Source organism: Camponotus vicinus, unplaced genomic scaffold, assembly GCF_025532165.1.
Source record: "Camponotus vicinus isolate PSW18456_S1 unplaced genomic scaffold, iyCamVici1.0 SCAF_8, whole genome shotgun sequence".
Classification (NCBI taxonomy): domain Eukaryota; kingdom Metazoa; phylum Arthropoda; class Insecta; order Hymenoptera; family Formicidae; genus Camponotus; species Camponotus vicinus.
In genome coordinates this window covers 1,703,120-1,729,882 of record NW_028141980.1, presented here as the reverse complement: position 1 = coordinate 1,729,882, position 26,763 = coordinate 1,703,120, and the positions used below count along the sequence as shown (strand labels likewise).

At 38.2% G+C, this 26,763-nt stretch overlaps 1 protein-coding gene and 2 pseudogenes across 1 annotated transcript; 1 reads left to right on the top strand and 2 right to left on the bottom strand.

Moving 5' to 3' along the window:
- The window catches only part of LOC145976256 (uncharacterized), a 66,910-nt pseudogene that overhangs the window by 10,243 nt on the left and 29,904 nt on the right, over positions 1–26,763 (top strand).
- LOC145975823 (uncharacterized) lies at positions 16–2,154 on the bottom strand (annotated as a pseudogene).
- LOC145975822 (uncharacterized) lies at positions 8,476–9,342 on the bottom strand. Its single transcript, XM_083106567.1, has 2 exons — positions 8,900–9,342; positions 8,476–8,802 (listed from the first exon to the last, which is right to left on the bottom strand). Exons 1-2 carry the CDS (start codon positions 9,305–9,307, stop codon positions 8,476–8,478), a joined length of 735 nt encoding a protein of 244 aa, XP_082962693.1. The 5' UTR covers positions 9,308–9,342.

Below are 26,763 nucleotides of genomic sequence, written 5' to 3'. Positions count from 1 at the left end.
AGTAGATATGGGCCACTATGGTGCGTCAAAACAAACCCCCACCACTCGGCCCCTGGCGCCGTGGGCGTGGCCGGGTGAAGTGGAGGGAGGTGTTCTGATTGGTGGACTAGGATATTGATAAGTTGGTTTAGGTGCTAAATACTCGAAGAAACAATACCCCACCTCCCGAAGTCTCGATTTTAAATGGCTTGCACCATAGTGGCCCAGAGCTGTGATTGGTCGACGCCGCCTATGTCGCCGATTTATCAAATTTTTATTTCCCTACAGTACTAGACTCGAAGAAGCAATCCTCCTCCCATTCCAGCTCTGGTCCACCTGTATAGGGTTCCAAGTCAAATTCCCGTTACCTAACCCTTAGTCTCGCTACGTCTTGGCAGAACGAACCCCCCATCTACCGACTTTCGGGGGGTAGCTGGTATATGTCTCGAGGAAACAATCCTTACCTCCCCATTCCGTCTCGGGGCCCACTATGGAATATCGAAACAAGTCCCTCCGCTCGAACGGTTCATGACGCGCTTTATCGGAAAAGACAAAGTCTCAGCACGAGACAATAATTATAATTAGACTACATTGCACTACAGAGGTAAAAAGATGATTGAGCGCGAGGTAGGGTGTTATAAAGAAGAAGGGAAAAACTAAAAGTATTAAACATGAATTAAGATAAAAAAATTTTCACATTTATTAATATACCTGCATACAATTCGTAATACCTCGCAAAAATATTTTTATATCTTCTTACAATTGAACACGCTATTAATTAACATTATATTTTTTTGTTTCTTTTCGTGAAGAAAAATTTTATGAAATAGTTCTACGATTAAATGATCGTTATATTCGCAAAAAATTTTCACATTTATTAATATACCTGTATACAACTCGTAGTACTTCGCAAAAATATTTTTTATATCTTCTTACAATTAAACACGCTATTAATTAACATTATATTTTTCATGTTTCTTTTCGCGAAGAAAAATTTTATGAAATAATTCTACGATTAAATGATCGTTATATTCGCAATTTTCGGAAAAAAGACTAAGAAATCCATCAAGATCGTAACCGCTGCACATATAATATAAAAATACACAACTGTAGCGTCCGCAGGTTTGAGAGAAAAGTCCTTGTAGTTGTTCGGTATTCCATCGATAAATGTTGGAATTTCGTCGGAGATGAAGGAAAAAACCGGGATACAAGGGCGGTATTCCGTAGCTATCGAAGTATGTCCCTGTACCGTGTTCGTCGAGGAAGAAAGCGATCCAGTGTTCTCCAGGGCAATTATGATTGTCCGTATTAGCGACGATGGCCGTCGACCTGGTCCACACCATCGGCAATCTGTCGGCAGGATAGACTCCCACATGTATGGCATCTAGCTGACGCAATGCTTGCAGAATTTCGCGAGAGTCCATTTGTTTGCAGCGAAGACGAGCGAACAAGCGGTATTATTTGAATAATTTCTTTTGGTGGCTTGTTTTCGGCTTGTACAGCTAACAGATTTTCAATGGCAGTTTGCGTGGAGCGATTAATAGTCGTACGTTCGATTTTTTGCAGATTTTTCTTCTCTATTTTATTATTTGATTGTGCTTTAATATTTTCATTTTCATCCTCATCGTCGTCGTCGCTTACTATCAAAATTTCGGGAGAACTACAAGTCATTTGAGTAATGCTGTCTCCGTCGCTGTTGAAATTATTTTGCGCAACTATCCAGCTTTTTAATTTGTGAGCGTTGCGTAATGCGCAATGAAAGATTCCGAACTTTCGAAATCCGTGATGTCCGCACTCTTCTTCTACCGTCAAATTTTTGAATGCCGGTGAGATGCCTTCCAAATTATATATATTTCTAGAAAGTAGATTCTGCAAATAACTCGCTTTTTCGTTTCCTCTAACATAAATGTGACGCGCGCATCTTGTAATTTACCGCAGTTGCGATGTAAAATATTTCGGATTAGTTTCGCCATCGAACCATTCAATACCGTGATGATTTCGCGTGAGCCAGTTGTTTTCTTGCCTTATTTTTTCGGGTAATTCGGCAAACGAATGCAGCGGTATCATAATCCAATGATTGACGATTGGAGCGTCAATCGCTACAACAGCAACCTCCTTAGGAATAAACTTTTTCTCCGCATCGCGGAAACCCTGAATATCAACGACTATATCCATCTTACGAAAAAACTTATGTGATTCGACGCGAGGCTCTATGTGAAACAACGATGCCGAGCGTGTCTCCAACGAAACTGAATATTTTTCGAAATGTTGCGCACTGATGTCGGCGTTTTGAGCGAAGTAGAGGGGGAACAATTTTAAGCGTCTATAAAAAATCTACCCCGAAAAATCGACGATGACCTGACGAGACGAGTCGATTTCTATGACATTATCGAATTCGGCATAGATAATACAATTAACCGTCTCAGAAAGTGCTCTGACACTAAAAATGGACCTATTGAATCCCAATCAGTTTAGTGCACACTTACGTTGCTATATGTGTAGAGAATACTCAGAAAAATTTTTGTCAAAAAATTCGCATTTTTGGCGATGTTATAAACAAATTAATTTATAAACGACTTTTTTTTCAAATTGATATATCTCCGGAAGTACTCGATGAAATTTGATGAAATTTTGAGGGTAGATTCGTGAAAAATAATTTAAAAGAAATAAAAAATAAAATTTATGAAAATTTAAAATTTGTTTTTAAATAATTAATTTTTAAATAAACAATTAAAAAATTAATTTACTTCTCGTAGGTTTAGAAAAAAAAGCTTTGAAGCATAATATTCCTTATGCTTTAAGCTATATTTACGCGAAAGAAAATTACTGTATTTCCAAATAGAATAAGAGTTATGAATATTTTAATGTGAAATGTACGAACGAGATATCTGTCACAGAAGACTCGCATCGGGTTATCTACCTTACAGACTCGCTTTCTATCATTGCAACTTTTGAAATTATTAATCTTATTTAACTGTGACTTGAAAAATGTTTATTATTTAACATTAGTATTCAAATAAATAACAAATACGTTCGTTGGTATATTACTATAAAAAAAAAAAAAAACAGATCGCAATCTACTGTATCGATATCATTGGTTGAAAAACAAGCAACAATCGACACGGCGTGTTGTGTTTTGTTTTGTTTTTTTTTTCTTCGAGCAGACGCATTGTCGTTCAGTAAGTCTATTGTCTAAGTTGTAATGACACCTCCGCCAAAATGCTGCAATCCTTTCCAAAAGAAAGGTCACAAGTGCTACCGGATAAATTTAGTGTTTTTGACAAGTGCATGTGACGAAAAATTTCGCAATTGGCAAGGTCAGTACATTTGCCAATCATGTAGAACGCAGCTATATAAGAAAAAAGATCATTTAATAACAGTAAGTAATGTCGCGGAAGAACGAATGGATAAGACTACAGAAGAAGTAGATACGCAAGAGAAAGAAGAAGATATGGATATTGATGTATCGTCCAAGGATCCAGATTATAAGTGTCAAAAAATAGATAAAGAAATAAAACGAATAAAATTAGTTTCCGTTTTAGAAAAAGCTGTCATGGAATCACCTGACGGCAAATTAGATTTTAATTTGTTAGAAAATAATGAAGAGTTTATTCGTAAATCAATTATTAGTCCGAATTCAAGTTTAAATAATGAAGAAAATCATGATAACTGGATCGCGGATTTAAAATCAGCATTATTACAAGCAGCTAATCGAAAAGAGAAAATTTTTTTACTTACAACCATGCCGGTCGAATGGTCTATTCGGAGAACCGCGAAAGAATTTTCAGTGAGCAAACACGTGGTGATAATGGCTCGAAAATTGAAGAAAGAAAATGGTTACGGTACTTATCCCGATAAAAAGAAAGGCAACTCTATGAATATAGACATAATAAATAAAGTGCGAGATTTTTTTCTTTCCGATAATGTGAGTCGAGTTATGCCAGGGATGAAAGATTATAAATCTGTTATTGTTAACGGGAAACGTCGTCATGAAACGGTAATTTAAAATAGAAAATATTATCAACAAATTTATCAATTATTCAATATTATTATAAAAACATTAATTTTGATTTTGATTGTAAATTTACGTTTTTAAATTAAATTTCAAAATTGTTTTCAGAAACGTTTGTTGTTGGGAAATCTATCAGAGTTGCATGCTGATTTTTTAAACAATTGTCCTGATTTAAAAATTTCTTTGTCAGTATTCAGAACATTGAGGCCACCTCAATGTATACTAGCTGGTCCCAAAAATACGCACAACTTCTGCGTCTGCAAAACACACGGAAATATTAGACTAAAATTAAGAGGTCTTCAACACGAATTCGATAGGAAAAAAATCACTTTTGGGACAGACTATAAGCAGTACTTTAACGATATTATTTGTTCAGTCTCAAATGCAAATTGTTTCTGGGAAATTGTAAAAACTGCCCTGGTTTTGATAGAATTATGAAAGAACTACAGTCGATTTTTAAAAAATATGCTATTTCAGAAATAACGTATAATCAGTGGCTCACGACTGATAGGTAATCGTATTCATTTCGTTTTTTCAGTATATCGAAATTTTTATGTTTTGTTTACAATCAAAATTTTGTTTCTAGATGTCAGCTTCTTAGTCAAACAGAAAATCAAAATATTTTTTTGAAAAATCTCAGTACAGATTTATCGATTCTTTTAAAACATGATTTTATTGCGAAATCTCAAGGAAAATATTTACAAGAATTGAAAGACTCGATAGGTGACGGTGAATTCATAGTTACTTTAGATTTTTCAGAAAATTATTCTTTCCATGTCCAAGATGCGATACAATCGCAGCACTGGTCAAAAGACCAAGCCACATTACATGTATATGTAATATATTACAAAAAAATGGTGTAAAACAACATGTTAACTTCGTAGTCTTCTCTGAATATATAAATCACGATGCTGCTGGTGTACATTTGTACAATTCTAGAATGATAAGTTTTTTAAAAAAAAAATTTGGCGCGAAGAACATCAAGAAAATTATTTATTTCTCCGATGGAGCAGGCTCTCAATATAAAAACAAATATAATTCACGCCGGCGGAAGATGGCGTTATTCTTCAATTTAATATATAATTGTAGGCGACCGAGAAGTATCGAGTTGAAGGGTCTGAATAGCTCAGTGGTAAGAGCAGTCGCCCGGCAAGCGAAAGACTCGGGTTCGATTCCCGATTCAGCGACTTTCGGCCCGATATTTTTCTCGCCTACAACATTACAGGGGGGAAAGAGGGATAATAATTAAATAAATTCTCGAATTGAGAATTATTTAAAATTTGCTTGGTATCGTACCAAGAAAATTTGTGCCCTGTGCACACAAATAAGTTTCAACGAAAAACTTATTTTCTCGTTGAACTTACGCACTATCATCCGCGTTTAGCTCTTATGGCCTTTAAATTTAAGTTTATGTTTTAATACACAGAGCCTAATTTCTTATAGTTATTTAAATATAATTTTATAAATTTATTGAATCACGAGAAGGATTTTAAAATTGAAGCCGAATGGCACTTTTTTGCAACCGCGCACGGTAAAGGGGCTTGTGACAGCATTGGTGGGTGCATTAAAAGAAATGCATATCGTGCAAGCTTACAAAATAAAAACGACAAGCAAATAACAACGACAAAAAAATTGTGCGAATGGGCAAAAAACTTTTTTAAAAAAATATTTTTTGATTTTACTTCTTTGATAGAATACGAGAAACATAAGAAAAAATTGGAAGCGCGTTTCTCCACAGCAAAAAGTATCCCAGGAACGCGACAATTTCACTGTTATAAAATAGTTAATTCAACTACTATGGAATGTAAAATTTTTTCAAAACATACCGAAAGCGTAAAAGTGAATATATAAATATAAACATGTACTTATGTATATATATGATGTATAAAACGCACACGTATTTGTTATTTATTTGAATACTAATGTTAAATAATAAACATTTTTCAAGTCACAGTTAAATAAGATTAATAATTTCAAAAGTTGCAATGATAGAAAGCGAGTCTGTAAGGTAGATAACCCGATGCGAGTCTTCTGTGACAGATATCTCGTTCGTACATTTCACATTAAAATATTCATAACTCTTATTCTATTTGGAAATACAGTAATTTTCTTTCGCGTAAATATAGCTTAAAGCATAAGGAATATTATGCTTCAAAGCTTTTTTTTCTAAACCTACGAGAAGTAGATTAATTTTTTAATTGTTTATTTAAAAATTAATTATTTAAAAACAAATTTTAAATTTTCATAAATTTTATTTTTTATTTCTTTTAAATTATTTTTCACGAATCTACCCTCAAAATTTCATCAAATTTCATCGAGTACTTCCGGAGATATATCAATTTGAAAAAAAAGTCGTTTATAAATTAATTTGTTTATAACATCGCCAAAAATGCGAATTTTTTGACAAAAATTTTTCTGAGTATTCTCTACACATATAGCAACGTAAGTGTGCACTAAACTGATTGGGATTCAATAGGTCCATTTTTAGTGTCCGATTTCACTAATTTTGACTCCTTACGAATCGCATTTCTAATCGTAAACTACCATGTTTGACGAGATTCCAATGTCCAGCGCAATTAGCGGAAAGATCGGGAGTAAGATCAAAAGCGAATAAAGTATATTCTTTGAAATAATCGTCTCTGCTTATAGAATTTCCTTCGTTCAAAAAATGAATGCCTGTTCTCGAGAAAAGCGTTTGATAAGCTTCGATGTAAAGCGGTTCCTCCGCGGAGAAAGCTGGTTGCAAAGGTCTACTGGGAATTTGCGTGCCATCGATGTACAGCGAAAAGAAATTTATTCCGTAGTTTTTGAAATTAAACGGATTTAATTTTCTGTCACCGTTAAACGCTTTATTACTAACGAAACCGACTATTACTCGCTTCGGTAATTGACTGAGTATTACATTATCTAACGATTCACCCATAACACCGCTATGAATCGTGAATGTTTTAACCTCGACTCTCATGAGCGGATACTTGGCTGTAACTTTACTCATCATTCTAGCATGCGCGAGTAACAAACCTGAGCTTATTTTCGCCTTTCTAACGAGCAAGGTAGCATCGAGAATATGAATTTTCGATGATCCGCTACTTTCCATGAGACAGAACGAATCTTTCGAACGAACGAATCTCAACCGTACTTCTACACCGTTAATTAAAAATTTGTCTTGATTGAAAACGTCGCAATGGAGATGTCCTACGAGATCTAACGCCTTCCCTCCGGAAATGTATCGAGCGCGTCTCGCGAGAGCGGGATTGCCGGGATTTGATTCCAACAGATCGTCCATGTGTCCAGGTGCATCCCATAGACAGGAAGTTAGATGGGAAGTTTTTGCAGGTGAAGAATAATTTAACAACGCCTCTATGTACGCGCGATACGCGTAAGCGTTGTTTGGAGGCGACACGAGCTTCTGATTGAAATACACGTCGATTTGATTGAAGATAGAATGAAGCAAATGATTTACGGGGCCTACGGCTATTCTTTCGGCGCTTGTTCCTGAAGTCTGTCTTGCGGAATCGGCGTTTGTTTCTACACGTAGACGAAGACTCAGCATGGTGTGCGTGAGATCTAAATATTCTTCTCCGTGTCCGGGGATGACGAATTCTATCGGCGAGTCGTCCGAGAGAGAGGTCACGGGTTTGTAATGAATCTATTGCGAACTTTCAATGCTAGTTTGCGTAGGTGGTAGAGAGAAGAGATCGAGTTCGCTCTTTAAACACTCGCTCGAATGCGTGTGAAGAAAAGACATATTTCTTTATCGCAAATTGCTCGCTGTCGTCCGTCGGTCACCACCGTCGTTAAATTAGAATGCTTCGAATATAACCGCTTAAGAAAATATATCGGATACGGTACGTTTTTTACCGATTTTACGCCGTTTCGCAGACGTCTTAAGTCTTTTTTTCACAACCGTATGACTTTTCTTCTTCTTTTTATTTCTCTGTGCTTTTGTACTCGTTCTCTTTTTCCCAACCGCTTTGATTTTCTTACTCGTCCGTCGTCGCTTACGAGCCGATGTTATTGCGGATCGTGCGATGTGATTATCAAGCCCGACAAAAGGGAACTGAGCTACATGCATTTTCGCATCAGACTTATATCCCGAGCCCTTCAATAGACTACTTATTTTTTCTTTGGCTTTTCTCTTGAGTTTGTCTCGCGATTCTTCAAAACGGTGTTTGACCGCTATCTTAAATGGCGTATTGTTTTCGACGTCTTCGATTATATTAACGCCGGCTCGTAAAGCTTCTTTCCCCACAGCTCGTATGGCTTTACCTAAATATGGTAGTACGCGTCTGAATAATCCCCCGAGAAAACTACCGATTCCGTGACCGCGCTGATCTGCCGAAAACTCGCGGGATTCCGCCGCCGCGACCGCCTCCGTTCTGTAATTCGTCGCGATATACCGAGTAATAGTCCATTAATAATAATAATAATGAACGGTCAAATGCACTTTTTCTCTTTCGCAGATTCCGTGTATTTTATAATATCTAATCGATACGTCTAAAGTGCAAAGTCACAGTCAACGTTCCGAATTCGAATGGTATACCTCCCCCCAGTTGATCTCTTATATCTATTTCGATTGTTCGGAAACATGTTTGACGCAAAGCGATGTATTGTGCGGGCGAAAAATGGCTTATCTGGCTAGATGCAAACGAATAATTATTTCGAGCGTTGAGCGCGACTATTCGAAGAAGGGGCGATTGTACATCACCCGTGATATAAGGCTCGCAAATGTCACAGTAGACGAAAAGTTTGTCGGGAATGCCTCGCAACAAGCTAGCTGGTTTGTCGGCTATTATATGCTCGGTAGCATCCTCGAGTGCAAAAAGAAATGACGGGAAAAGTAAGCGTGAACGTTTTTTACCGTCTATATCAAAACCGTATTCGACAAAGTTTGTCGGAAAAATATACGTAATGGACCATGTCGCATTTCTCTTCTACGCAAGAAAGTTTCACAACAACTCTACCTCCGACTTTTAATTCCCAAACGATATGCGAGTTTACCAATTTGAACGCGTAATTCATCGTTTCTATAATATCGCGTATACTTGAATAAACGCCTGGCGGTACTTCGGCATCGTCTACAGGAATTATCTCTTCGTTCTTCCTTCTAACATTGAGGAATTGTAATGTACCTTCTCCAGGGCGTATATGTAAAAAGCTACACGGAAACTGGATCTCCGTGAGCGCTACTTCCCAACGACCGCTTAAGTTTATACGTTGAGGTAATTCGGTGGTGAAACACGTTGTTTTATTTTCCGGAAAGTATCGCATGCTACTATTGCTCGGGAGGATTATGTAAAATTCTTCCCCTCTCATTTTGATATTAAACTCGAGGCTGGTATCCAAGAATCGAATTTAGAAGGATATCCCCGCCAACTAATTAGTAATTGTTTATTGTTACCTCGTCCCTTGGTTTTTATCACACGGTCTACGATAAATTCTCCCTCTCGCAAGTCTTTAATAACATCTGTTAATTCTTGTTCGTAAAAAATCCCGTCTATAACCTCGCCCTGTAAATCACTTAGTTCGTATACAGGAGGTCTTCTCCATTCGAGAACGCGATGAATTCGAAATATTTCTTCGCTCCAACCAGCCTCGTATCCTTTCTCAAACGCTGCTTTTGCTCTACTGATGCGTACGAGTTCGCCCGCTTTGTATTTACACTTTTGTTTGCGTCCGCGATTTTTTCTCCCTTCAGCATCATCATCATTGATATTCCAACGTCGATTCATATTTTCTCGCGCGATACGCGCATTTTCCAACGTAACGGCCGCGGGTTGTATTTTAATGCTAGAATGACGAGTATGATTGTAAGCGCGAACAATATCCTGCAAAATATCGATATGACGACGAGTATTTTTATGCGTAAAATAACGCCACATCCTCTCCTTAAGTGTTCTATTGAAACGCTCGACTATAGCTGCTTTAATATCAGGATTACGAGCTACACGAAAACAGATGTTTTTTTCTTTTAAAAATATTTGTACAGCACTGGTGATAAATTCTTTACCTTTGTCGGTTTGTAGGTATACAGGTAAACGTTTTTTGTTTCTCGAGAATATGTTCTGAAAGGCCTTTATCACGCACGCCGAAGTTTTATCGCGCAAAGGTTCTACCCAAGCAAATTTGCTAAGTACATCGATAACCACCAGTAGATTAAATCCGCCTCCCATAAATCATCGATATTTGTCACGTTATAATGTAAACGCGGAAATTTTCGTCGTACTGGACGATGCAGCGTGTACGCGTCTTGCGATTTAAGCCAATCGACAACCTCGTTACACGAGAAATTCGGCTTAGCCGCTCGTGATAAATTGACCGTCGCTGAATAACCCGCGTAGTGCGAAGGATCGTAATATAATTTTTCGAGTTCCATCTTATTAGAATTTGTTCCAACCGAATAAACCTCTTGCTTTCTTTGTCGGGGAATTCTCGTCCTTACTTGCTAATGTTTTATCGGCCTCATCCTCATCGGCAGATATAAATACTGTATTTCCTTCGGATACAACCGTCTCGTTTAACCTGCTGCGTGAACGACGAGTTTTCGGAGTGGAAGTAACAGGTACTAATTCGCTGCTTTTAATACGACAAGCTATTTTGCCCGCGTGTAAAAAACTACGATTTCCTATGAGACTGGAAGGTGTGTTTATGTCGTGCAGTAATCGCGCAAACTGAACTCTTCCGATTGCTTTTACTGTTTTTCTCTCGCGTATCGCGTCATTTATGAGATCGCTAATATTCGAACCCGTTACAACCGCGCCATTTATAGTTACGAATCCTTGTCTATCCCAACCGATCTTTGACGACGGGGCATCGAGTAAATATTTCAATAGCGTGTGAGCTTTGTAGCAATAAGTTTTCGGCACACTTTCGATTATATTTTTAATCATTTCCGCCGATTGATCGCGTTTTTTCCCGAAACTATTAGCGTCACCTCCATCTCCAACGCTACTAATTAAAGTATGCGTAAATTCAGCGGTATCGTCATCTTCCAAGTACATATCCTCGTCCTGTTCAGTTTTATCATCGGCGTCGTCGTTTAAAGCCCCACGCGAATCTTTGCGAAAACGCTTTTTTGCATCCCGAACAAAGTAAAGATAACGTTGAAGTACTTCTTTATACATTTTCCATCTTTCACCCTTGTCGGTGGGAGTCGAGAGATTGAGAATACGACACATCTCCGCATCGAGTCGCGATAAAGGGGTTCCCGGTGTCCGTACAGATTTATTATTATCATTTTCCGTATTATTAACATTTTCCGACTGTTGATTTTGTTGCTGCTGCATTCGTTGCATTTTTTCGAGATTTTCCGTAGAAATTAAAACCATTTTTTTAGCCTTTTTCATTTTTAATACTTTTCCAAATATTATTATTTTTTCCTCACAAAGGATATAAAGAATTGTATCTTTTTTTAACTCGCCGATAATCCGTGATAATAAAGCAGCGAGTATAGGACCGATAATATAGGGTAAAAATCCTCCGCGTTGTACCAATAGTTTCCTTTTAGTCTTCAAATTACCCCGCTTTGCCGCGATGCGCCGTAAAGTCGTTTTATGCTTGGACAAGCGCTTTTTTTCGCTAGATTCGAGCGGTACGTTACCTTCGAGCGTATTGAAAATACACTCCTGAATACACTTTACAAATTTATTGTCAGCATCGCGTAAGAACGCAGCTCTTTGATTTTTTTTCAAATAGCATAGAGTTTTTAAGAGACACAGGTTCCTCTCTCCGATGCAGCGTCTTGCAGTCTTTATTGCGCTATTCGGTAAATTCCTCGCTGTTGCCGTCAATGATGTTTTGTTAGGGTCTGCTTTTTTCACCATTGCGCCGTAATCGTACAACTACAACTCGCGGGTGCGAATACCGTTCTTTTATACGCTTCCGCCTCTAATGACTGATTTACGCGATATGTAGACGTAATGTAGAGTATCTTCCGGAAAGATACACGTGCGAAATCGGTATTCGTCTGGAGTCGATTGTTTCAAATCGAGCAATAAATATCCATGCGGCTTCGAGGTAGCGTCGTAGTACGCTTCTTCCATAAAATTTGGATCGTCGGGATATACCTGGCATGCTAAATGACGAATTTGCGCGCAATCGCGTGGATTTTTGAAAACTACTATATAATTCGCGTTGAGAGATATGTCGCGCTGCCCACGCCCCTGATGGAAAAGATTTTGCGAAATGAGTATAACGCTGAGATTCTTATGATGACTTCCTTTGGTAAATAGATCCACGATAGCGTCGCACGGAGATGATTCCCTCATAAGATCATCGATTATCACCAATTTCGGAGAAAGCGGATCGTTAGAATAATCCTCCGGGCGCGGTAAACTTTTGTGAAATTCGATTATATTTTTCCTCGATTTTTACTAAAGCATTATCACTATATTTGCTCTCGCTTTTCTCTTCTTCTCTCTCACCCGTGTCGCAATGTAAGCACTGATACGCATCTTGCCACTCGGCGTAATAAAATAAAATTCTCTCGAATCGGACATCGGACATGCGGGATAAATGTCGAAGAAATGTTTTCACGAAAATTGTTTTCCCGCATCCCGTAGGACCGCAGACGATCGACGTCCAAGGATGTTTCCAGCGCACGTCCATTACACAAAATAATCGATTTCGTGTTTAGGAACAATCTCATAAATAAAAAAGTAAACGATGATATTTAACAACAATAACCTAAGTAAAAAATGCGCATGCTCCTCGAATATTATTTGCAGGAATGTAAGAAGAAAATAAGCTTATTCACGGGGGGCCCCATCCGCGCCGCGTGCTCGCGCTAACGTTCTCTGTTACGCGTGCGAGCGGAAAGCACCGCTGATACACGGCGCGCGACCGCGAGTAAGCGTATTCGCGCGAGGGTAGGCTCGCATCGGCGACTTTCGCGAGCACCAACGCTAATGAGCTCATAATTGATTCTCCATATACGCTTATAGTAAAAATAAAATGCTTAAATTCTGGAAAATATATTTTAAATCGATGTATCGTCTAAATTACAAAATACCTGTACATACTCGTATTTTATGAATCAACCGATAGCTGACTCAGACAAACATTATCCCCCGCAATATAATAATATCTAGAGATTCTTAAAAGCCTAAACGCACGTTAAAAACTAGAGACATCCAATAAAATAATCTAATCTTAAGATAACCATCGATGGTTTTCAACGCTAATGAGCTCATAATTGATTCTCCATATACGCTTATAGTAAAAATAAAATGCTTAAATTCTGGAAAATATATTTTAAATCGATGTATCGTCTAAATTACAAAATACCTGTACATACTCGTATTTTATGAATCAACCGATAGCTGACTCAGACAAACACTATCCCCCGTGATATAATAATATCTAGAGATTCTTAAAAGCCTAAACGCACGTTAAAAACTAGAGACATCCAATAAAATAATCTAATCTTAAGACAACCATCGATGGTTTTCATTTTAAAATAGACCCGCTATATTTACAATAGCGATTAAGAAAACAATTCTCTTTCTAAATAATTTAGGAAGATATGGAAAATATTCTTATTTTTCCCGTGGTGAATCACCAAGATATAGCTTAGAGAAAATTTTTAGAAGTTTCTAGAAACGTTTATAGAAGTTTCTCGGTATTTTTTCTTTGATTATTGTAAAATATTTTGTTTGAACACGCATTTATGCTCACTTCTGCGCATATTATTTTCCCTCCACTCTTTTTAGATTTTTTTTTGAGGGGGAGAAGCAGTAATATAAGCGCGAGGACAAACCGCGTATTCATTCGAATTCCATCATTAACAGAAGTTAAGCCTCGAACGAAGAAGAAAAATTCTACGCAAATGCGCTATCGTTGTTGTGACTATTTTTTACATAGTACACTCGAAAGTTAATAGCAATGGCTGGAACGACGGAAATAGCCAGTTTTGTGAAATCCGCGCACGTTTGCGATATTACGGAGCCGGGAAATGGAGACAATAAAATCGGCAACGGTGGAAGAAACCGACATTTGTTGCTATCAACAACATATGGACTTAATTCATCCTTCACTAAGAAGATACAAGTGGGATTGCAATCGACGAAGGAAGACTGCTTCGTTCCAATTGTTAAATTAACGAGCAATAATGCTGATGGGATTTGTCTCGACTTCGACACGTGGCAGCAATTTCAAACCTGCATGGATCATATGAGGCAGTATTTGAACGAGGATCAAAAAAGAACGGGGGGATTAAATCCGATTATTATTAACAATATCACCATCAACTTTACCAGCGCTTATGGCGCGAGGGCTATTCTAGTGGCATACAAGGAAACCACCGAATATTCCGCGACTAATGGCGAGAAGGAAGAAGAACAACTTCCGTTGAAGAAACGAAAAACTTATAACACCGCTATCGTGATGCAAAAAGTTACTTTCCTCGGCTTGGAAAATATTATAAAATGCGTAGATACGCATTTGTCGCAATTAATTAATATCGTTGATACTGTCAATACATGTGCTAACTATATAATAAACGAAATAGAATTAAAACTTCTCTCGTCGTACATATGTAGATTGTGAAATTATAAAACTCACAATTAAAGGAAATTATGAAGAAATCGAACAAAGTGTCCGAACTCAAATTAATAATTTAACATTTTTAGATGTATATTTCAGCATTGTATTTGTAGAGATACTTTCGCTTAAATTTAATGAAATTTCTCGTACGATTTTACAGAAACGAAAATTTTATGAAAACCAATAAATAAACGTACATCGATAAAATGTAATAATAATAAATATCAAGTTTTTCTTAAAAAAATTCACAGAGTACTTTTTTTTTACTACGTTTTCAATATATCTCCCAATATCTCCTTCTGTCCTTTACTGCGAACACGCAGCAACACGTCGTGTATTGTTATTATTATTATTATTATTATTAGCATTAAACGAGTATTTTGTCTTATAAAGAAACAAATAATTTTAAAAATTTATTCTACTCGTGTAATAGCTATGGTCGACGCAAAATAAAAATCTTTGACAAATGAAATAATTACATATTTTTTTATTACGCTTAGTTTTTAAGAAATCATATGTGTATACCAATACTTAATTAAGGTAATTAGAAAAATGCTTGGCGTCAGTTACTTTTTCGAAAAAACAAAATAAAAAATCAAATAGATTATTCGCGCTACGATGAAAAATATAATTACAATACGGTATGACTACAAGAAATTTCAAACTTCTACATTTTTTTCGGACTTCTCCGAGCAGTGATAAAGGTTTGTTTGGTTTTCCTTTTTCGAGCGGGGAGAAAAATATATAAAATGGACAACGTTTAACCGAATATAAGCATTTTCGAGATTTTCTTCGCCCGAGGAAACTTGTACGATTTTCACTCGCGTGTTATTCCTTTGAGAAAAAAAATGGCGTGTAATAAAAATTTGATATCAAGATGTGTAAAGTTGGCTGCGAATTCATCCAAAGATAAATTTCGCGAGCTACATTTCCAAATTAACAGAAACAAGTGAACATAATTATAGTGTATTTTCGAGTTTCGCGTGTGCCTGTTCCGATACAATGCTTGCAATTTTATATAAATTGGGGCATTTCGGCGGCGACGCGAAATTGCGAAATATTGCCGGCGAATAATTAGTGCACGAAGAGCCTCGAGAGGAGATGAGAAATATGAAGAAGAGGAAGATGTAGGTGGACATGTATAACCTACCTACTCCAAAACTACAGCAGGATCCAGTCGGCGGGTAATTATTTTTACTTATTTTATTTATTTTTACTTTTGATGAAAAAAATATGAAAAATCGCGATTATAAAGTTAAATATTTAATTACTAATTAATCGCAGGAAACAATAATCCCGCGAAAACAGCGATGGTGCGACCTTCGCGTAGACGCCGCGCTGAGGAAGAACCCGAGGCAGGTCCTTCACGTAAGTTTGCACGTAATAAAAACGAGTGCTAATTTTTCTCAGATAAATTGTTCGGTAGTAATAAAAATAATAATTAATACTAGTAAAAAATATTCTACATTTCAGGAAGACCGCGATTACTCGAGGAAAATCCGGCGATTCCCGTTGTCGTTCTTGACGATGACGACGGCGAGGAAAACATGGATGATGACGCTGTCGACATTGCATACGCAGTCAGCAGCCCCGATAGCGAAGTGTTCTCGCCAGGTAAGATGATGTTGATGTAAAATATATACTAAAACGAAAATCCAAATATAAAAATATTTTTAAAACTTTTTTTAAATTTTGTTTCTATAATATTAAATATTCAAATCTTAAAATATTATTAGAATTTCTGCGAGAGATGGAGGAGCGCGAGAGAGTGGAGATTAATGAAGAAGAGACAGAGGAGAGCGGGGAAGCAGAAGAAGAAGTGCAGGAAGAGGAAGAAGTGATAGTGGTAGAAGAAGAAGAAGAAGAAGAGACAGAGAGAGAGAAAGAAGAGGGGGATGAAGAAGAAGAGTATACGCTCCCTCCAGAGAAGGTAACTTTATTAATTTATTTCTCGGTATTTTTATGCTCGAATTTAATCCAACAAATTCTTAATTTTTCTTTAGAAACTCGTCGCTGGGGGATTAGCTATTCCCCAGAATATTAGTAACGGAATAAAAAACAACGAATATTGCTAAAAAGGTGAGTTATTTCGTTGTATTAACATTCATAGTACGGATTACATTCGAGTATAAAAATATTAAAATAATAAAAATAATAAAATAGTATTTTATAATTTATACGGTTTTTTTATTTTTAACAGTGCAATACGGAGGTGGTGTTGACGGCGAACAAAATTCAGCGCTCTCCCGCAGCAATGAGGAAGAAGAAGAAGAAGCGGTGGAGGAGGAGACTGAGGGCGAGGTAGCTGAGTTACCCCGCTCGGAAAATATTTCATCCGAGACTGAGGAGAGTGAAGAGGACGCGGAGGAGGAGGAACATGAGTACCAGCAGCAACAACAACATTAACAACAGCAGCAACAACTTCAGCAACAGGTCGGAAATAATAATTTTAATTTTGTAAATTTAATATCGGAAAATGTGCGACAATTTAGAAGATTCCGGGTAATCGGTAGAGAAGCGAGTTTCGCGATACGACCGTTGACTGAAGGCGTCGATACAGTCAGTCAAGTAAGAGCGTGTTCGGCATAACTAGCAGTTGGTAAAAAATATCGCCCTAATTCTTTCGTGAGTAGATAGAGGGAGCCTTTGCCCTTGATGCATTATCAAGAAAGATTCAGTTGACATTGAATTTTTGTCAGAGAAACACGTAAAGCGCCATGAGTGCCGCGTACGCGTCGCGCTACGAGGCTGTGTTCCTCTGTACCCACCCGAAAGGTCCGAAAATGTCTCATGCAGTGGCTGCTAAATATATGAGGAAGTCGAAATCATTCGTCAGGAAGTGGGTGCAGCGATATAAGGAGACAAAAACTGTCGATGACTTGCCGGAACGTGGCTCGATAGGCAAAGTGTCCCCTAAAGTCGATAAATTGATATTGAACTTGTTTTCGCGGAATCCTGGCTTAACACTGCGTCAAGGAGCAGCAAAATTGAAGCAGAAAGGTTTTGATTTATCATACGAAAGTATCCGAACTCATCTCCATGCTCATGATATCAAATGGCGAAGTACAATGAAGAAACCTTTGTTAAGTGAAAAGCACGTGACGAAGCGACTCGCTTGGGCGAAGGAATCTGGCATCATTACACTTGATTGGCCGTCGCAGTCGCCCGATGCAAATCCAATTGAGAATGTGTGGGCATACATCAAGCACAAGCTTCGTGGAAGGAAAGTATTCACTTTGAAGCAGTTAACCAGAGAAATTCGTCGCATTTGGAGGTCCTTGCCGCATGAATACGCCGTTAATTTGGTCGAAAGCATGCCTCAGAGATGCCAAGCAATTATCGACGCCGGTGGTGACTGGACACATTATTAATACAATTGCATCTTTGTTCTGATCGAGTACAATGCACCCACGTATTTAAAAATTTTATTCAATAAATTTTTCTACAAATTAACCCGAACACGCTCTTACTTGACTGTATATATCACTCGTTAGAAAACGCGTTTCGCGAAATTCACGCGTATGCGTTAAATTCATGCGAACCGGGCGATTACGTAGGATTATCGTTTGATTCGCCGAATTTATCGCGTGGTCCTGCGGATATATCTTTTCGTCCGGCGCGCGATTTGAGTTATGAGGATATTTGGAGACTCGTGAGTTCGTTAGCACAGAGCGCCGGTGGTCTCGATATCGCTGACCAATTTAACATACGGGTTTATAATGTCTCAATGCCTTCAGGTCGCGGTCGCGTCGCATTAACACGCGGGGATGTCGCGAAACGTTCGATAGTCGAAATTAATAATTCGGATAACCTGTGCTTCCCTCGAGCCCTCATAATAGCTCAAACTTATAGCGAGCGCGGTAATATCCGTACAGACGAGCTGCATGAGAAATGGAACGCGATAAGATATCCGCATTCTTCGTTACAACGCGAATGTGCATTGCAATTAACGAAAAATGCCGGTGTCGTAATACCGGAAGAGGGTTGTGGAATTCGCGAAATCGAACGTTTCCAACGTTATTTCGCCGCCGACAATATTGCGATTGTTGTGTATAATTTTAATACTTTCGGTCGAGGCGAAAAACCGTTGTATAACGGAACCGAAATACTCACTTCTCTCGGACGCGAGTCCTCGCGACGATTAAATATCGTGTATTGCGAGGATTCGCAACATTATAATCCTATTTTAAATTTAAAAGCCGCCGCTGGTACTCGCGATTATTGTGTAGCGTGTAATGTAGGCTTTCGAAATGATAGGCCTAATAGTCACCGGTGTTTAAATAAATGCCCGCGATGTTTATCCGTACCGCCGTGCGATTCCACTTACGCCGAAATAAAATGCGACGCGTGCAATCGGTTATTTTACGGTGCAGGGTGTTTCAAGCGTCATCGTAGCGACAAATCGTACGACGGTAGAACACGCGCTAATGTTTGTAGCATCGTGCGATTTTGCGACAGTTGCGGTCGTATCGTTAAATCGAATTTAAAACACGAATGCGGCGTTTCTTATTGCAAATTATGCCGTTCACAACAACCGTGCAATCATATGTGTTATATGCAACCTCTTCGTCAACGTGTCGATATTTCCTCTGCCGGGTCATCTTCATCAACGATGGTACCGGATGAGGTAGATATATCTAGCACGAGAGAAGAAGAAGCACGGAACATATATGATAACGCGGAAAAGAACGAACGTGCATATGAACGCGGAAAGGGACGTGTGGCTTTCGTATTTTACGATTTCGAAACGCGACAGGACGAGACGGTCGAAGGAACGGGAAATATAAAAAAACATATTCCGACGCTATGCATCGCGCAACAGATTTGCGAAGCATGCGCGGGGGAAAATGTCCGTGTGGTGTCGTTGGTGCGGAGTGCGAGAGTTCGTATTTCAACGCGATCCGGTTAAACAGTTTGTAAATTTCGTTACGCGTCCGGTAAAATATTTTAAACACATAATTTGTATAGCGCATAATGCGAAAGCGTTCGACGCGCAATTTATTTTGAAATATATCGTGGAAAATTGTAGGGATATTGAACCGAAAGTAATTTTAAACGGCACAAAAATTATTCTTTTAACCGCGGGACATACAAAATTCATCGATAACGTTAATTATATGCCGATGCGCTTATCCGAATTACCTAAGGCTTTCGGGCTAAAGGATACTGAGGATAAGGGCATTTTTCCGCATTTATTTAATACTATCGAAAATCAAACGTACGTCGGACCGTTACCCGATGTACAATATTATTTTCCGGATAGCATGAAATCGCAAGAGCGCGAACGCTTTCTCACATGGCATACCGAAATGAGGGGAAAAAATACCGTGTTCGACTTCCAACGCGAGATAGTGCGCTATTGTCATAACGATGTTTATATTCTTCGACGAGCGTGCGTAGTGTTTAGAAAAATTTTCCTAGATCGCGGAAATGTATGCCCGTTCGAGGAATGTACAACTATTGCTTCGACCTGCATGACGGTTTTCCGGAAAAACTTTTTACAAGCCGATACGATAGGCATTATTCCTACGGGGGGATACAGATGCGCGAGCAATCATTCGCGTAAAGCCTTACAATGGCTGATATGGATGAAGCGCGAACTCGACCGTCGTATAAATCACGCGAGGCGTGCGCGGGAATATCGCACGATCGAGGGTACGCTCGTCGATGGTTACTTCGAAACGTCTGTTGCGGGAAGGACGCAGCGTCACGTGTTGCAATTTCACGGTTGCTTTTGGCACGGATGTCCAACTTGTTTCCCTGTAAATCGCGATAAAGCGCTTTCATCGGGGGAGGATCGCGGAGATACATTAAATTCGCGATATGAACGAACTCTCGCAGTTTCATGGCGCCTTTGTGAGCGGGGATAGTGTCGGAAAAGTGGGAGTGCGCCTTCGACCAAGAAATGCGCGACAATCGCGTAATGTATGATTTTCTCGCGAACCATCCGGTGGTAGGAACACCACCGCTCGATCCTCGCGACGCGTTTTTCGGTGGGCGTACGGGAAATATCGCAACTCAATACGAAGTCACAGGTACGGAGAAAATACGGTACGTCGACGTATGCTCTTTATACCCGTTTGTATTGAAGACGGGCGCTTTTCCGATTGGTCATCCGGAAATTTACGTCGGCGATGAATGTAGCGCGTTAGTCGGAAGGTCACCGAATTATAATTTCGACTTGGTCGAAGGCCTCATACGCTGTAGAGTACTCCCTCCTCGTGATTTATTTCATCCCGTACTTCCGCATCGCGTACGAGGAAAATTACTCGTCGCGTTATGTCGTAGTTGCTGCGAAACATTTTCTCAGACACCGTGCACTCATAATGATAGCGAGCGTGAATTCGAGGGTACCTGGGTAACCTGCGAATTACGCAAGGCCGTCGAGAAAGGTTATCTTGTAACGTCGGTAAGCGAAATTTGGCAATATAAAGTTAGCCAATACGATCGTACGTCGCGGCAAGGTGGATTGTTCGCCGAATATATTAATACGTTTTTGCAGCTTAAACAGGAAGCCAGTGGTTTTGGCCAAGCGAATGCGGGGAAAACGACGATGAGGCAAAAGAGCGATACTTGAGGGAATATGAAAAAACCGAGGGTATCGCTCTTGATAAGCGAAACATGGCGCGGAATCCCGGTTTACGCTCGGTTGCGAAACTGTGCTTAAATTCATTCTGGGGAAAATTCGGCCAACGATCCAATTTGCCGACTACCGAAATCGTAAAAACACAACAACGTTTCGCGACATTATTAACGAGCGTCGAATACGAAATAACCGATATATTATCCGTGAATGAAGAGGTGATGTATGTTTCGTGGCGACTGCGACAAGAGGCTCTCGTTCCCTCGCCGATAACAAACGTTGTGATAGCTGCGTATACGACTGCACTAGCGCGTTTAAAATTGTACGAGTACCTAGAACGTTTAGATCGTCGTAATCGTGTATTATATTATGATACAGATTCGTGTATTTTTATAAGCACCGGTGATTCGAACGAATATGTGCCGCCTACAGGAAATTTTCTAGGCGACATGACGGACGAACTCGAAAGCTACGGCCGTGGTAGCTATATCGAGGCGTTCGTGTCCGGGGGCCCGAAATTTTACGCCTACATCATGCAAACACCGGAGGGTAATACTCACGAAACTTGTAAAGTTAAGGGTATTACTCTCAATTACGAGAACTCGCGGCGAATTAATTTTAATACTATAAAAAATCTACTATTAGCGAGAGAAAAAGAAACACAAGAAAACGAAGAAGAAAATAGCGAAACTTCGATAAATCTACGCTTTAATGCGATTCGACGTACGGCGTTTCATGAAATTATTACGCGAAGTGAAACAAAAATATGTGCGCCGGTATTAGTAAAGCGTAGATTTATCAATAACAGATATTCGCTACCATACGGATATGCGACGGTATAACAATATTCTTATTTCTTGTGCGTCTTTTTCTTTTTTAAATAAAAGTCGCGCATTTTCCGATTTTATTTTAAAAAATAGAATTATAAATATTGTAAGTAGCATAAGAAAAAATGTAAAATTTATAACAATATAAATATAATTCTTCTTTGTATATATTTCTGTATATTAATAATAAGCAAAAATTTTATTAAAAAATGCCTGGTTTTGAAAAATATTAATAAATGTGAAAATTTTTTATCTTAATTCATGTTTAATACTTTTAGCTTTTCCCTTCTTCCTTTATAACACCCCACCTCGCATTCAATCATCTGCATGTTCATCTTTTTAATTTTCCATTATCAGAATCCTCTGTAATGCAATGTAGTCTAATTATAATTATTGTCTCGTGCTGAGACTTTGTCTTTTCCGATAAAGCGCGTCATGAACCATTCGAGCGGAGGGGCTTGTTTCGATACTCCATAGTGGGCCCCGAGACGGAGTGGGGAGGTAAGGATTGTTTCCTCGAGACATATACCGGCTATCCCCCGAAAGTCGGTAGGTGGGGGGTTCGTTCTGCCAAGACGTAGCGAGACTAAGGGTTAGATAACTGGATTTTGACTTGGAACCCTATACAGGTGGACCAGAGCTGGAGTGGGAGGAGGATTGCTTCTTCGAGTCTAGTACCGTGGAGGTAGAGAAATAAAAATTTGATAAATCGGCGACATAGGCGACGTCGACCAATCACAGCTCTGGGCCACTATGGTGCAAGCCAATCAAAATCGAGACTTCGGGAGGTGGGGTATTGTTTCTTCGGGTATTTAGCACCTAAACCAACTTATCAATATCCTAGTCCACCATTCAGAACGCCTCCCTCCACTTCACCCGGCCACGCCCACGGCGCCAGGGGCCGAGTGGTGGGGGCTTGTTTTGACGCACCATAGTGGCCCATATCTACTAATAATGCAATATAACAGATACTAACTCGACAGCGGTAATAATAATAAATTAGATGGATCGAATGTTTGCACGAAATCGATAACTAGTGCGTTCGAAAATATGTTTGATTGGTGTTGGGAAAAAAGATAAAGTTGGCAGTATTGAAAACTCTCAGTGCTGCATTTCGTTTCTCCCACTGGGATCACTGGGATTGTATTGTACCGTATGTACGATATATGAAAGTGTTGCAATTACATTAATTATTATTATGGAACAATATATTTTACTCGAAAACATCATTTTTGAATCTTCGAGTAGTTCTTCTTCAGATAGTGATGATAATAATGAAGAATTACAAAATATTTTATTCGAAAATAGAGCTAATAACAATAGAGGTGAAAGGAAAATAGTACCAAAAATAACATATTATTTGGAAAATGTTGTTACCAGATATACAAATATTGAATTTAAATCACATTTTAGGTAAACTTTATTATAATTATAACATTATTAATATAAAACACACGTTCGTGTTAATAATAATATATATGATGTTATTTGTTACAGGATGGAGCGTAATACTTTTTATTTTTTATTACATTTAATTGGACCCAAATTAGAAAACCTTCCATTCATAGGAAGAGAACAAATTAATCCAACAAAACAGCTATTAATAGCTATTTATGTTTTGGCAACACCAGATTCTTATCGCTCCATATGTGAAAGATTTGGTGTTGCCAGATCAACTGCATGGTTTTGCGTCAAAAGAGTTGTTCGAGCATTGTACAGCCTTCGAAATTGTTTCATCAGATGGCTTAATTATGAAGAAGCTAAAACAACATGAACAAACATGCAGAGATTGTATGGATTTCCAAAAATTCTAGGTATCATTGATGGGACACATATAAACATTGCTCGACCAAAAAGAGATGCTATTAGTTATATTAACAGAAAAGGCAGATTCTCCATGCAATTACAAGTAAGGAAAAATAACATTTTTTTCAATTAAATATACTAATTTTAAGAAATAGTAAATATTGCAAACTCTATTAATGTAAACTGAATGAACAATATGTAGAAACAGCAAATTGTTTGTTAAGAATAACTATATTTTCTTTCTAGGTAATCTGTAAACATGATTTGTCTTTCATTCATGTCTTTGCTGGAATGCCAGGTTGTGTACATGACATGCGAGTGTTTCTTTATTCTGGAGTACAACAATATTGTACTCCAGAATTTTTCCCTGAAGACAGTCATTTATTGGGCGATGCAGCGTATAGTATACAAAAAAATGTCATGGTACCATTCTATGATAATGGTCATTTAACTAGGAGACAGAAAGAATTTAATCGTAATTTGCCATCTGCCCGAACAATTATAGAAAGATCAATCGGATTATTGAAAGGACGATGGCGTTATTTATTGGATAAGTTGCCAATGACAAGGACAGATTTAATTCCATATTACGTAGTTAGTTGTTGTGTATTACACAACATTTGTTTATTAAGAAATGATGCTATTGAAATCCCTATTGTTGTGCCTGAAATGCTACACGAAATGGAACCGTTAGCTATCACTAATGAATTGAGAAAAGAAGGAAATGTAAAAAGAAATCGATTAATGGAAATAATTGCAAATAATAATTTTCAAGAGAGGAATTAGTTTTTGTATGTATATGTAGTGTGTGTGTGTGTGTGTGTGTTTATATATATATAAATATTTGTAAAGTATATTGATTTTTATATAGCATTCTTTAAAATGTATGACAAAGAAATAAAATAAAATGAATTGACATCTTAATATTTATTATTAATTTTTATTATATTTAATTATAAGTAACAAATAAAGAATTTGAACATTTTAATAATAAGCAATAGTATTTAAAAAAAACCAACACATCTTGTAAATAAAAAACAAATTATTACATTTTGACTTGTAGTAGATATGTAGGAACTAGATTATTTGACAAATAAATACAATAGTTTTTATAATAATAAAAAGAAATAAATAATCAAAGGAATGAAAAAAGTAAATAAAAAGAACAGTCAATTAACTTCCTTTAGTAATCTATCACAACACTATTAATAAATATATAATAATAGAATTATTAATAATATCACAATCTGAGTAGATTTATAATTTGTTTAAATAAAAAATAATACTTAAAGTTTAATTACTATCTTATAATAACATATTTGTAAAACTTCTTATTTTTTAATACTTTCTTTGAAATAATATTTATAATATTTTAATATTTTTCTTTTATGCAGTTTTGTAAACTTACTTATAGTTTTAATTTGTACTTTTTCTTTCTTGAGACTCTTAAACGAATATCTGATTTGTATACACTTGTATACACGAAGACAATCTTCGTATATACATTTAGGTCCGAATTTATAGTCGTTTCTCAAATCTCAATATGCGACAATTCCATTGGTTGAATATGATCTTTAAGAAATTCTTAAATCTTAAGATTTGAGAAACGATTCACAGCCACACAAAAAAAAATTTCTTTTCGGGCCTGGGGATCAGACCATGTTAACTATATGTTTTTGGGGTCGCTGAATCCGAATCCGAAGTCCATACAACGCCATCACATCAGGTTTTCGACATAACCTCAAAAAACCCTATAATCCAATCCCAACCAGCCCGTTAATCCCAATATATTAAACCCATGAACTCCAGAACCCCATAACCTCTTACTTCAATAACCTCTTAACCCCATAACCCCTTAACCCCATAATCCTTTAACTCTTTAACCCCATAACCTCTTAACCCGAAAACCTTTTAACCCCATAAACCCAAATTTCAATAATCACATAACTCTCAGAGCGCAATTCAGCACGGCCCAGCATTGTTACAATTTATTTATATATTCTATTCAAATTCTAAAACAGCCCTTCTAAGAGCTATATGATGTACAAAATCCGTTCGTGCAACCTCCTCGCGGTGTACATTGGGTAATGCTAATGCCGACGGTTCCACAATTGTTTTATAAACACACAATATAAGGTTACGGGCTTACGGGGTTATAGCGTTATTCAGGTTATTGGATTAGAGGTATAGGGTTTTAGGGATTAGAATTTATATAGTATACGTGAGTAAATATGTACGTGTGTGTGTAACAAGGGCGGAGTAGAAGACAATCGTCCCTACAGTACCCCCCTGCTAGTGTTTAACGATAAAAACAAAAAATTATGAAAATCCTCCTTGTAGCCGGTCCGGGAAGCGGACACATCTACCAGACTTGGTTGTGTGCTTGGTTGAGCTCTCTTGTGTTGCTGTTTGCTGTGTGTTCGGTGGGTCTGTGATTGCTGCGTCCTTCTCAGTGGGGCCTGGAGCGTCCTCGTCGTTGTTGCCTTCCTGAGAAGCGACTGGGTCATCGGCCATGATGTACGCTGGTTTAAGGCGGTCGATGGAAACCGTAACATCACGGCCGTTCATGCGAACAACGAACGTCTTTTCTGCTCGTTTAATCACTTTGTACGGGCCATCATATGGTTGTTGCAGAGGCTGTTTGAGGCCATCATGCCGTACAAAGACTTCTTCCGAGGTAGCGAGGTCCTTGAAAACAAACATCTTACCCGTGCCGTGGCGAGACGCGTTCGACGGCCTCAATTCCCGCAGGTGTTGGCGTAGCTCCTTGACGAAGTCTGTCACGTTGTCTGCTGCGTCATCGCGGTGAAGAGAGCCTAAAGCGTCGTCTACAATGGCCGTAGCATAAGGTTGTAAGGCCGTAGTCGTAAGAAATTGACCAATCCCAGTTGAAGTTCAGGAGAATAATCAACTGTGATTGGTCAATTTCTTACGACTACGGCCTTACAACCTTATGCTACGGCCATTGTAGACGACGCATAAGAACTCGCCCGGCAGGCGTAGTGACTGCCCGT